The sequence below is a fragment of the Gambusia affinis genome, linkage group LG13, assembly GCF_019740435.1.
Source record: "Gambusia affinis linkage group LG13, SWU_Gaff_1.0, whole genome shotgun sequence".
NCBI lineage: Eukaryota > Metazoa > Chordata > Actinopteri > Cyprinodontiformes > Poeciliidae > Gambusia > Gambusia affinis.
The window spans coordinates 10,248,892-10,262,856 of record NC_057880.1 but is presented as its reverse complement, the minus strand read 5'-3'; the positions used below and the strand labels follow the sequence as shown (position 1 = coordinate 10,262,856).

The window sequence follows — 13,965 nt, the reverse complement described above, 5'->3', positions numbered from 1 at the left end:
TGGGAAATTTACAGTAACTGTTTGTTTACAGTAATGGTTTGTTTGGATAAACATAAGAGAAGCAGTTTGACTTTTGATGTTTTCTAATGAAACATGGGGGGAGAAAGTGAAGGGGGCAGAATGAGAGCGCAAATGAAATTTTAGTTGGTTGTGGGTTTGGACGGAGGGGCTGAAGTGAGCTCTGGGCTCCAAACCGAGGCTTAATATTTGGCTGCGAGTTGATTGTCAGAGCATCTGGTTATTCAGCTCCATTCAGACAGATCTTTTGTCTGGATTAGTTTATGAACTGGGCAAGTGACAGACTAATCTGCCAAAATGCACAAAGCACTACACATATGTCTAGCGAGGCTAACTCAAAAAGTCAACACCTTGTGCTTTAAAGCCTACTTTGCCTGCTCTTTTTTTCCGTGTCGTTTGCTTTTTTGTGTCCGTCTTTCTGTAACTTTTTCTTTTTTTTTGCTTCCTCTAGTTCTATTATTTGTGACAATTGTGCGGAATAGAGTCCAAGATTTTTTCTTTTGTGTTTATAATTACCCAGCATGCATTGCTGGCCCAGCACCAAGACTGCCATCAGCTTCTTTTGTTCCACTTCCTCCCCGTGTTTCTTTTGTTTTTGTTTTTCTCCTTTTATTAAATGATAAATATTTATGTCATTTTCTCTCTCCTGCTCCCCCCACTCAACTGGATTGTTTGTTTCATGAATAGAGGGACTGAAACAACCCACTGGGGTGCTGTTGAGAGGAAGGATTTTGTTTTCAGATAGTGGAGGCTTGTCCTAAAGAGAGGATTGTGAGCAGCAGATTGGGAGAGATAACAAGAGCTGAGTTTCAACTACTAAAAATGTATTGAATCAATTAGGGGTGAGCGATATGGAAAAATGAAAAATACCATCGTAATTTTTTTTTTTTGTAAATTCCAGACGTTTTACAATTCCCTTATATAAAATGTTCAAAAAGCATTTAAAGCCCTAATACATTTGAACCACCACTCAGGTAAAGTCTGCTCTTGCTACAAATAAGAAAATCTTTTACTATCAATACTGATTACAAATTTATCAAAGTTCCCATTCTAATTTCAGCGATGGCATTAACGTTATTAGTCATAGTATCAGTAGATGTCATGTATTTCGTCATTTTTATCAATCAGCACACTGAATATTTTCTGATTTATAAACCTTTCAAATCAAATTATATCCTGTAGCCCGATCACACTTTGCACCCAGGATTGACTATTGTGTTTTTATGAGCCGATAGGATATTATAAAGTGTTTCATTTAAATTTAAAGAAGTTCAGAAAGCGTTATAGATCGGTGGGAGGCCAAAGTACCCATCTAGCTCTCTACAAACATGGCCTAAATGAAAAAATAGCAAGGAGAAAGCCACTGTTAATTGGCTTAACGATTGTTGCAATCCATTAATCTATTAATACTGCCCATGTTCCTCAACGCAGCAGTCTTCTGTTAAAACAATTTGGTGGAAACGTCATGCTGTGGGGAAGCTTTTCTTCACTAGGGACTGGGAAGCAAAAAACACTTGTGGCAAAAGACTTGAGACTAGGTCAAAGGTTAACCTTTAGGACAACAAGCTGAAACATACTGCGAGTGCTCTAATGGCTTAGATCGAAGCACATACATGTATCAGAATGTATCTGAACACAAGTTTGAATCTGTGGCATGACTGGAAAATTACACTCTATATCCACTCTGATTTTGTTTGAGCAACATGTAATCATATATGTGCAACATGGTTAAAATGTTGGAAGAGACATGACCTAAAGACACTTGTTGTTATAATTGTTCTGAACGGCGATTCTCCAGTTTTGACTCACAAAGACTGGAAACAAATGCTCTCACTTTTTCAATCTTTATTGCAAAAAGTTTTGAAAACAATAATCATTGTATTATTATTATTATTATTATTATTATTATTATTATTATTATTATTATTATTATTATTATTATTATTATTATTATTATTATTATTATTATCCTTTCAAATTATGTAGTGCTTTGAGTTGGCCTCACCTGATATCCCTAAAAGAACAATGAAGAGAAAATGTTCAAGGGGTGTGAATACTTTCGCAGGCCACTGTAACTTATCTTTTAATACGCTCTCTAGCCTGCCCTGTACAAATATTTTCAGCTACTTGTTCGATATTGTTAGAAATGCATGACCTGAAATAACTTTCTGTCATGATCCTACTAATGATTTTAAGTTAAAACGAAATGTTTTCACGTTGATTGCATGGACGTCGCAATCTTGATGGCTTTTAAAAATGACAAGGAGGAAGGACAGAGATACAGAGTTGTTTTACTGCAGTCTTCTTCCTTTTCTTTCTTCTTCAGTTTTGGACCAGTTGCCCTTCATGATGATGTCACATCCTCTGATTCCTGGCAGCCTGGCGCCAGCCTCTGTTTCCATGGCAATGGGCCAGATGAACCGACTGAGCACGCTGGCCAGCATGGCCAACGTGGCGCAACTCCACGCCAACCCACCTGCCAGGGCTCCCACCTCTGTCATTAAGGTGAGCCCAGATGCCCATCAACCTCTCAGACTTCGATGGTTAATGGCGTGTGGTCTGATCAGAGAAACCGACATAGAAATTGTTGCACTTTGAGATATTTTAGGTACTCGAATAAACTGCAGCTTTCTTAACCCTTCATTTCATGTTTTACTTTAAAGATTGGAGTTCTTTTGTTGTAAAAGTCTCTAAGGGCCGAGCCCTTAGGGAGTTATTACAGCATCAGTTACAGGAACATGCCTCTGATTTCACAGTTTTAACAATGCAGACTATTATTTTTATGACGGGGTCCCAAAGAGAGTTTAGAGCAAGCTTTTCCTGTAAACATCGCAGAGAGTTTTAAAGCCTTTCCTCTGTGCAAAAATAAATTTCTTTAGTGGTTTGCGGGATGCTTTGGCCCTGTAATATTGTGAAATAAAACAGTGAATTTCAGCTATAGATCAGTTGGCAGAAACTCCGGTCTTTCCAGAAACCAATTCTGACTGATAATCAACAAATAAAATCTCTTTCGCCTTTGGCATTTTTTCAGTTGAAAACGGAAAAAAATGCCAACCATGTGGTTACATAACCACGTAACAATGTTACGTGGTTATGTATGTTTTTGTGTGTTTCTCTTACTTTCCCAAGTCAAGGCAGTTTTATGTTGTAGTGTTATTATGCCTTACATAAAAAGCAATTTTCTAGGTTAATATTTCAGGCAGCCCAAATTTCTCTCCTTCCTTTTGTCGTCCCAGCGTCTGAATATCAAGCTTGAGTCACGCTTTGTTCACTTGCAAGCTTTTCATGCTTTGTTGTTTGCTAGGAGCGAGTACAGGACACTCCTTCACCTTCTCCTTCTCTGGAAGAAGCTCAGATGTCATCCAATCACAGCAGCAGCGTGTCCAGTTCACCGCTACATAACGAGCGCACCGCAGAAATAACACGTACGTACTCACCTGTGTTACCGGCTGCAGCCTGAAAAATACGCTGCTCGAGTCTCAAGTGTGAGTCAAGCTTCTTCCTGTCACATGTCAAAGTGTCCCTGGGCAAAGCACTTCAACTGACCTGCGTATCTGCTTATCAACGTGTGTGCATTTGTGAGGAAATGCACTTTTTAAGTTCAGTCTGTTTACATCTGATCTTTGCGATTGGTCAAATTAAACACAATAATAGCTTTTACTTTTTACTTGTTTTGATTAGCATCTATCACTTTTAAAGTACCAACATGATCTGATGCAACTTGCCTAATCACAGGAACAAAGTTATGCTTCAGGTTTAGCTATCAAACAGAACTGATTTATCTTTCATTTAAAAGGTCAAGAGGGTAAATTGTATAGCAGCTCCTGCATTTGTATATGCTCAAATGTAGTTATTGGGGTGTATGTGTTTCTTTTTTTGGGGGACAACACCATTTTAGTTTCAGCATGAATAATTTAAATGTCTTAATTTATCTAAAGCAACGACAGCTGCAAGTCCCTTTACAATGACGAAAGGTTTTAACCGATATCTCTTCTTTTTCCTCATTCTCATAATATCCCTTCAGATCAACTTCATGACGGCCTGTCGTCGGGTCACAGCGTTCTGGGTCACTCTCCTGGCATGGTGCAGGCCGCCAGAGAGACAGACGGGACACCAATGGATTACAACAAGGAGAACAAGAGAAATCACACCGACAGGGGTAATACTCACAAATAATAATAATGCATTTATGCAACCAGACTTGTGGTGCAGCAGTTTTGGATCTGAATATTTCATTTACTTTTAAGTCCATGATTTTCGAACATCTTGCTCTGCTGGTAGTGTATTCCCTCACACTTTAACCTTGATTCGCCCGGCAACTCTCTTCTGATTTCTAGGAATTTCTTCTTGGAGTCAATGATTTAGCAGTCATAATGAGCAATGATTAGTTTTAGGAAGAATCCATCGACTTTTTCCAAATGTTGCCAATACCGAGCAGCAAACGTTAGACTTCCTAGCCGACCTGTTGTTCTCATTGAATTCAAACAGCTGTGCCAGTCGTACACGCTTCTTTGGCGTTACTTATTTCAGGGGAAAGGGTTTTGTCATTTACCAAGTAAGAGGTTGATAAGGATTCACGGCCTCACCCTTTCTCCCCACTCCCTCTCCTCCTCTTCTTCTCTGTCAAGGCCCCCCCTTGGCGCGCAAAGACAAATAATTCTGCAAAACAGGACTCCATTAGACCAGGAAGCGGCGCTACATTAGCGAGCCATTTGCCAGGGCCGCGGCCTAACGAGCCGGGCGGCCTCCCGTGCTCTCAGCCGGACCTCATCTGCATAACGACCGCCTCTCTGTCGTTAGGGGCCCGCGCTGCAACGTCAGTTGTTTGGTTCTCTCTGTCAGGGAGGTTTGCATTAGCTTAATGAGGACTGCTCAAGGACAAACAGTCAGCAGAAATTTACAGCGAGAGAACAAGCGGAGGCAGACGGAGACTTGTTTGTATGTGGATATTTTTTTTCTTTTTTCTTTTTTACGGGTGCAGATACTTTCTAATGCCGAATCACATTATTCACTAATTGAATCTAAAAAAAATAAAAAAATTCACAATGGCTTCATAGGTAGTGATTCAGATGCTGTCATGTAGCTGCAAACGTATCGACAAAAGCACCGGCGACGCGGACATCGCATTTGTGCGATTGATTTTCAATTGATTTTTTTTTTTTTTTTTTTTTTCCCCGGCATGCAAATGAAACGCGTGTACATTTGGCGGATTGCGAGCTTTTGTGTTTGACCTAGAACATCACAGGATGGGTTCGGCGTGGATTGAACCGCGTTTCAAAGGGCTCCTCGGCGCTGTCATTCTGTCAATCCGTTGTATAATAATCTGCCCGTGTGAGAGAGACAGTTTTGGCTGTGTGTGCTGTTTTCAGTGGTCTTTGAACAACGCATCCATCCAGCAAAGATCAGAGGCCATCCCTGACACCTCACTCCCATTAACCAAACATCAGCAGAATTTCAGTCTCTCTCTGTCTCTCTCTCTTTCTCTTTCTCTGCCCCCTCCTTGCCTTTCTGTTCTCTTCCGCTGACTGGCAGTCTTCACGTTGTGAAGTTCATTAGCCCTGGGGACAGGTGGAGAGGAATGGGAGAGTGTGTGTGTGTGTGTGTGTGTGTGTGTGTGTGTGTGCGTGGGGGGGGGGGGGGGCAAACTTGGGAGAAAAGAGGAAAACAGACAATGACCTTGGTTAGGGAGATAGGTAAATGATCAAACAAGCTGGCAGATGTGTGTGTGTGTGAGTGTGAGTGGGGTAAAGTAGGCGTAAAACAGTAACTCAATAAAGGATCAGTCACATCCAAGGAGCCGAGGGAGCCCACACTGCTGACTGTGCACTTCAGCGGCTACAAATGTGTGCGTGTCTGAATGTGAGCCACGGGAGTGTAGTTGGATGCCCTCCGCTGAGCTCGCCAGCACCTGCTAATTACCTTTCTCTACAGAGCAATGCTTTTAGCGAGAAGCAGAGAGAAAGCGGAGAAGCGGGCGGATGGGGACGGGCGGGGAGAGGAGCGCGTTGCTTCTCGTAAGCGAAACACCTTGAACGTGACAGTTGCCAAGACGCGAGGCCGCGGCAGAGTGGGAAGAGGTGGGCGGGTTTGGAGCCGAAGATGCTGTGGTCAGCTAAGTGGAGAAAACACCCTCATTTGTCACAGACAGAGAAAAGTGCCAGATATCGCATCGCACGTCCGTGGCCCCCGGTTCCCGCTCCGATAACTGCCCGCCCCGGCTCCCGGGACGTCTCTGTCCTCAGTGGCTCAGATGACAGTAAAGTGAGCAACCAGCTGATTCATAGGGAACAAAACAAAAAAGAAAAAGAAAAATGCAGGAAAATAGCTAATCTTCATATCCCTCCCCCTGCTCTCTGTCACCAATAGGGATCGCACAGTTCTCAGGTTTACAAACAGATGGTCATCCATAATGCAGGTTCTTAGCTGCTTTTATGGGACGTGTCAAGCTGTGATGCATTATCAGCAGGCAGGATGCCATCTAATAAAGGGCAGACGGGTTTTTAAAACCCTAAAACAGAACTTCTGTGCATGCGCGGCTGAAGTTGCATGCAGTAATTAGAGTAAACACCCTTTGTTCAGGGGGCTTGACATGTTGGCGGAAAATTAAGTCACAGAGTGCTTCGAGTTCATGTTTCTCTTTAATTACACATTCGTGCAGGAGTTATCGATCCTTCTGCAGATAGTACGCAAATGTAACTGCCAAAATGCTTGTGGGCAGAATGTCACACTAATTACTCAAATTTGTACTTGCATTAAGGAAAATGTGAAGATTAATACAAAGGACAGAGGGATCGTTTAAAAAGAGCTGATGCCTGGGATTCTGGGAAAAGTAACCTGTTAGGGTCAATGTCATTTATATTGTTTATTATTTGTTTATCTTGCTATGTTAGGCCTTAGTCTCCTACATGTAATCCTCTCATCAATTATTGTCACCCTTGGTAAAAGTGAGTAAAAAAAGCTTTAAAACTTTGTCACACTGAATACTTTTGAAAAATGAAAATGTCAGGTAGAATATATGTCTTTTTTTTTTGTACAAATTACATTTGCCACAGCTACTTGCAGCCCTAAGAATATTTGACACAAACTAAATATATATCTATTTTTAGTTTATTTAGAAAATAGTAATTAATGACTACATGGAAAACAGGTCCTACATTCGCAGCCACTTTTAAAAATGATTCTTCCTCTCCTAAAAAATGACCTCTTTAATCATTATTTTCAGATCTGCTCCAAATAATCAAGCTTTTCTGCATGGCTTTTGAGCCTGAGCGAATCATTATATTATTAATCTCATGAGAGTACTGTGATTTAATCATTTTTTCTGTGTTGTGATTTCTTACCAATACTTTCATACGGATTTGATTTTGTTTTATTTGTGTCGGTTTTATTCCTTTTCGTTTCTTTTTGGTTTAAAGTTGCCTTGGCGTGTCGCAATGTAAAAAAGAAAAATGATCAAACAAGCTGGCAGATAAACATTAGTAGATTTTAAATAGAACAATATACTGTGACCAAGCGAGAGTAAGGTTTTCGGTGAAAAAAACCCCAAATCAAGGTGAGTCTCAAACACAGATTGAAGATGTGGAGAAGCACCTCATGCCCACTGTTTGGTGTGGTGGAGGAGGAGTGATGCTGTGGGCCTCGTTTACCAGGAAACCCTGCTAGAGTGCATTGCTCCTTCTTGAAATCCATTAACATTTTAAATAATAACAATCACACAGAAGCTGAAATTTCCAAAACTTGTTGACAAATCAACACAGAAATAATGACTTATTTCTTATTGTTTTAATAAGAAATTTGAAGTTTGTCTTCTTTTATTAGGATGTTTTTGTGTGAGATTTTGGCATTGAGGTTTAACAAAAAAATCAATTTATTTCCACATCTTGTACACAGACAGGATATGTCTTCAAACATAAGAAAGTGAGGTAACGATTACTTTATAAGAAGATCAAATCAGCTCGGCGTGTTAGTCAGGAGTGACTCAGCCTCACCGACTAGACATCAAACCGTTTCTCTGCCCTGCAGACAACAGCTCCTCGGCTGCGCAGACGACCAGGGAGAGCGGTGATAGACAAGTCTTCCAGAAAGCCCTGTTGGCCAGGGAGGGCTGCGAGAGGCTTTCTTACCCCGCAGGACAGAAGCTCCCAGCAGGTCTCCACCACACTCCCTTCATCTTCCCGGAAGGCCTGTCCTCCATAGAGACCCTGCTCACGAACATCCAGGTGAGCCTCTGCTGGGGCTTTGTTATTATGGCACCGCTGAGATGAATAGGAAGGGAGATGAGCCACTCTCTGGGATTTCCTGAAATCGTAAATGGCAGACGAGGAAGACATTTAGGATACGCTGTAATTGGGTTTGGGCATGTGCTGACCTGCTTCTCAGATTGTACGTCTTTGTTATCGAGGAGTTACAATGAACAGAAAGCCATTCTTTTGTTTGGTTTTCTCTGTATGCATGGGCATGTGCATGTGTGTGTGTGTGTGTGTGTGTGTTGGCAGTTTCACTTTAACAAGGATAAAGTGTTGACTTTCTTTGCACTGGAAAAATTTCTTTTTCTACTTTTTGCTTATTTAAACATTCAGAACTTTCCTAAAACTGGTTCCATGTAATAAAGTTTGAACACCTGAAGAATTTATTCTCCTGGATTTTGCTCAGTAGGTTAACCTGTCGGTCTCCACCTGTGTTGTCTCCAAGCAGGGTCTGCTGAGGGTTGCCATAGAGAACGCCAGAGCGCAGGAGAAGCAGGACCAGCTGGAGAGGACGGAGCTGAAAATGGAGCTTGTCCGAGAGAGGGAGCTGAGGGAGACCTTGGAGAGACAGCTGAGCATGGAGCAGAAGAACAGAGGTAGCAGACTGGTAGAAAACAAACGTTAGTTTAATGTTCACTTTGACATTCTGGCTGGAAAGTGCTGATTGAAGTGGCACATTTCCCCCCATCGACATCTTTCCCTGTAAGCAAAGGCGATTCTGCCGCGCGGCTAAACGAGGTTTGGTTTAATCCACTTCGTAGCTGACAGGGTGTCCATTAAGTTGAAAATCAGATAAGGAAGTGAGGACACCGACAGTATATTACCCCTGAAAGCAGCTGCAGAGGTGAATTAGAGTGATGCTGGCAGAATACTACAAACTAAATCAAGTTTGGCAAGTTCACAGAAGCTGTCATCTGCGGTGCAGGCTGAGCAAATTCCAATCAAGGACATTTTGGGTATTGGGGTCACACAAGGTGTAGGAGACGTGATGATAAAGTGGTGAAAGGTGGACACCAAACAGACCACTGGCTCTCAGGCAAACACAGAGTGAATTTAGACCAAATATTAACTTTTCAACCTGCTTGTAAGCTTGTCAGTGCAGCTCACCCTAAGAACACCACCCCCATGGTAAAACATGGTGGTGGAAGCATAATGCTGATGGGGATGTTTTTTTGTTTTTTTTTATCTGGTATTGGGAAGCTCAAATTTAAAAATCAATATTCATGGATGTTCTCCATCCATCCGAGCTGAAGCTATTTCGTAAAGAAGCATGGGGAACAAAATTAATGCAGATGTACAAAAATGGTAGAAATATTCTCCAGCTGTGCACATTTCCATTCCACACTTTTCAGATTTTTATGCATATAAGCTTTTGGAACGCATGTATCGTTTTCCTGCCACCTGGATAGTTTTTGCACTTGGCGTAGCAAATAAAATCACAGTTAAATACATTAAATGGGCGTCAATATATCTGTATGACACTTTATTTACAAAAACAAATCTACACGAGTCGTGTATTTATCTGACTGCTTTTCCCATCTGTCTTCAGTTCTGATTCAGAAACGTCTAAAGAAAGAAAAGCGCAGCAAGCGGAAATTACAGGAGGCCTTGGAAGAGGAGGTCAAGCTGCGTGATCAGGCGGAGCACACACTGCTGCACACTGCCAACACACACATAGGTACAGAAACTGAACAAAAATATCAATCTCTTTTCTGTTTTGACTCTGAGTCTTAAAGTTGCAGCGCTAATTCTCATTTTCATATTAAATGTCACCAAGCTTTTCAGTGTAACTTAGCCCTGAGTGTTCATTAGCCTCTAATTAAGCGTCCTTATTAATTAATGACCAAACAACAGGCCATCAATCACTGGCGGCGCCTGCTCACGCAGAATCTGTGACCCAGGACGCCGACGGGAGCGGCCACGACGACAGCAGGCTGGACAGCAAGGCGACACAAGGTACAGCTGTCCAGATAACAAACACTGCTGCTGCAGGGCGCAGCTGTGAAAACAGACTTTGATCAGGAAGAAAAAATATTCTGCTACTGAATGTATTTGTAGCAAAGCTGAAGCAATTTGTCACCAGAAGACAGGCTTGAGGAAAACTTGTTCAAGACTTCTTTTTTTGTTGTTGTTGTACTAAAATTACTTTTAAGGGAAAGTGCTGATGTTTGCTCATTAAAACAAAGCATGACAGTTAAAACTTTGTGTTATTAGAGAGAGAAAAAAAAAATCAATTTCATTCTAAGAAAAGGGCTATTCCTGCTGGTTGGGATTTATTTAGCTCCCGTTGACTGAGCTAGAACAACAGATTATATTATTTCACCTACTGGTTGCTTTTGATGCTTAACAGACCGATCTACTGGAAAGGTTTTGAAAGATTTCACAGCGAGGCCGCTCCTGAGAAACTGAGCAAAATGAAATGAAGCGTGAAGCGGTTCACCGGGGCTGCCAGTTTAATGAAAACAGACGTTTAATATATTTATTTCACTAAGATCACTGTCTTCACAGAGACAGGTAAAAAAAATTATAAATAAATAAATACATTTAAGGTCTTAAAGTGACAGTGATCTCCAGTTTGGCTTCATCAAAAGAGAGAGTGGGTTCAGCCCACCTCGGCTCCGCGCTGTGCCAACGACCACCAAACCAGACAGTGCGCTTGTTCAAAAGCAATTTTTAATTGAATGTCAGTGAAGCAAGAAGAGAACTGGCCACTAATTAATGGCTGTCTTAATTGTCCTCATGACGAGTTTGTTTGGACATCATTTGCATAATTAACACCCAGTAATAAATCATTTAAAGGGGAATTGTCTGTCAGACAGCGGGGCAGGATCTGCTCTTTGTGCCAGGAAGCTTTATCACCAAAAAAAAACCATAAAAAATGGAGAAACACAGAGCAGAATAAAAAAAATGCTTTGAACTAAATAATACTTCTTTGTTAGGGATCAGCGGTCATGACTGCGTAGGAGCTTCGGTATTTATTATAAACTGATTATTTCTTCTCTAAAGAATTCTGTTATCGGGTTTTGTTGCAGGTTAAATTATTAGAAGAATCCTGTATCTATATAAAGCTGCGTATATTATTCTATTGCCTAAAAAAAATTCCTTCATAAATCAGCCGGAAGAGTTAAATAAAATTTTTGTAAATTTTTTCAGGATTCTATTTAAAAGAATCAACAATTATTGAATATTTTTGTCAGTCTCTTTTTAACCCAAGCAGAATCAAACCCAGGATGAAAACTGCCGCACGTTCTCTATGCCGATACTTAAACTGCTCAGTAAAAGAGGGAAGTTTAATGGCTAGGAAAGACAGGTTCATAATACTATTACCTGAGGTTTCATAAGACTCTCAGAAACCTAAAGAAACTATTTTTATGGCCTAGTTCAAAGTATTACTATGCAGCCATAACTACAGAGAGAGAATTAAAGGCGTAGAGGACGATCTGGGTCATGGGGAAAAAAATGTGGTTTGCAGGGAGGCTGGCCTGAGACTGGCAGGTGGAACTGGTTTTCTCTGGAACTGGAATGTTTGAAAATATATATATATATATATATATATATATATATATATATATATATATATATATATATATATATATATATATATATATATAGTTTACAACAAAATTGCTAAGATTAAAGAGGACAGCTCTCTCCTGGATAAATTGATTATGATACTGGAAAAGTATAAATTCTCACTGGTACTTCACAAACAAAGAGATAAATGAAAAGGTCTGGACAGTATATTTCTATCCAAGTTGCTGAACTCGGCTCAAAGCAACACTTCCGGGGTAGGAGACGTCACGAGAGACTGATCAGCCAATCAGAATTGACCTTCAGATGACGTAAAAACTACTGCACAACGATTAATGGATCCAGATAGACGCCATACTCCAAACTCACTTTGATCATAACTATCTCGTGAGACTATTTTTGCACTCAACTGTTTTATTAAACATTTAGTCGCTCCATTAAATAAAAGACATTAATTTTCAAAGTTTGACACAAGAACAGTCAGTTTAAAACATATGCTTAAGTTTTGCTCATTTAAAATCTTTCTGGATTTCTAAATGAAAGAAAGTCAAACTATTAGGAGTAAGTTTTCACATCTGTTGACAGCTTTCATTAAATCAGGCAGGACTATATAGCAACGAGTAAGGTCATGAAAAAAATTGTAGTGTTAAAAAAAACGTCTGACCTTTTAAATGCTTGGAACGACTAAATATGAAGTCAATTTAAAGTATGAAAGGTCAAAATCAAGAGGTGTATGCACACAACAATATTTATTTCTCTTGGATTTCAGAGGCCAGAGTTTTCATGCAAACCACGGGGAGGTACTGAGGTTCAGGAGCGAACAGATGGACGAATGGATGGACGGATGTATGGAGGAAACGGTGACGAAGATTCCTCATTTTTTGGCACATGCAATCAACAGGCATGCTCGGTCCAGCAGTGGCATCCAGGACACAAAGCTCTGCTTCCCCTACATCTCCAGGGTGATGTCTGTGTGGTTTAATTTATTGCCTCTATCATCAATTCCCAGCCGTGGTGGGCAGAGCATTTTATTCTGATGTTGTGTTAAAGTGTGTTTCTTTTAATCAAAGTTTTTAAAATCGTAGATTAAAATGACCATAGTTTTCTGTTTTGTTTTTTCCTGTCAGTGCTGTTTGTTTAAAGCAAGTGATGAATATAACTTGTTACAGAGGTGTGTACATATATATAGTCATCATTTTTATTATTATTGTTATTATTATTGTTATTATTATTAATATGAAAAACATGGCATGTTGTACAGTCAGTAAATGACTCGTATTGTGTATGTTATGCAGTAGTGCAGTTTGACAATACATACAATACAGATTCTTTTTATTAAATTGTGTCATTGCTTGCTTTCAGATCGAGTTGATGCTTTGATGACTTTTTAAAACCAAAATGACGGTGTGTGGATTTGCAAAAGGAACACAGGTGTTGAACTTTCTCCTGTCTTGTCCTTGTTTCAGAGAAGTGTGGCGGGTCTGGCCGCATTGCGGTGTGAGCTAACGTTTTCTCTACCGAGGGGGGAAAAGTGGGGCGTTCCTCCTGTTGTGTAATTTGTTTTATTGATTAAAAAGCCCGACAGAACCTTTCCAATTCGAGCGGCAAAGTAGACAACTCATAGCACTTTTGAAGAGACAAAAATGACAGGTAGAGCTAGGGTAAAAAAGAATCTAAGCAGAACTATGGTGACAAAACAGGGCAAAGAGCTTCAAGAACAAAAGGAAAAAGAAGATTTTAAAGCTAAAGTAAAAAAAAATAAATAAAAAAAAGGGAAATAAAATTGATGCTTTCATTTTATTTCATTTTTTTGACCAGTGTTCCCCTCAGCATAATACTGAATGACTTCACAGAATAAACGTCTGCTTTCAAATATGGACCAATATAATTACAGGTTATAATTACAGGTGCAAGGTAATATAATAAAAAGTTAACTTGTTTCAGTAATTCTGTTGAAAACATGCGACTTGCATAACTTAATTACAGTCAGAGTGATCCATCACTCTGACTGTAATTAAACTTCCTTGGTGGACGGCTGCTCTGACTTTGGACTTCATAAACACAGTGGACCAACACCAGCAGATGACATGACACCCCAAATCATTATCATTCAAAACGTACTTTCATCTGAAAAGATTTAAGACCACTGAACAACACTCCAGTAATTTTT

The 13,965-nt window shown here is 40.2% G+C and overlaps 1 protein-coding gene across 2 annotated transcripts in view; it reads left to right on the top strand.

Moving 5' to 3' along the window:
* dachc (dachshund c) overlaps window positions 1-13,689 on the top strand; it is a 30,923-nt gene extending 17,234 nt beyond the window's left edge. The window contains exons 4-11 of one of the 2 annotated variants that reach the window (XM_044135731.1): window positions 2,345-2,523; window positions 3,323-3,443; window positions 4,043-4,177; window positions 8,041-8,237; window positions 8,710-8,860; window positions 9,814-9,942; window positions 10,119-10,220; window positions 12,565-13,689. In XM_044135731.1, the coding sequence (XP_043991666.1) occupies window positions 2,345-2,523; window positions 3,323-3,443; window positions 4,043-4,177; window positions 8,041-8,237; window positions 8,710-8,860; window positions 9,814-9,942; window positions 10,119-10,220; window positions 12,565-12,602 (1,052 nt within the window). In that variant the 3' untranslated portion in view covers window positions 12,603-13,689. The remainder of the gene's footprint in view (window positions 1-2,344; window positions 2,524-3,322; window positions 3,444-4,042; window positions 4,178-8,040; window positions 8,238-8,709; window positions 8,861-9,813; window positions 9,943-10,118; window positions 10,221-12,564) is intronic. The other variant, XM_044135732.1, reaches the window with a different exon arrangement.
* The last annotated feature ends 276 nt before the right edge of the window (window positions 13,690-13,965 follow it).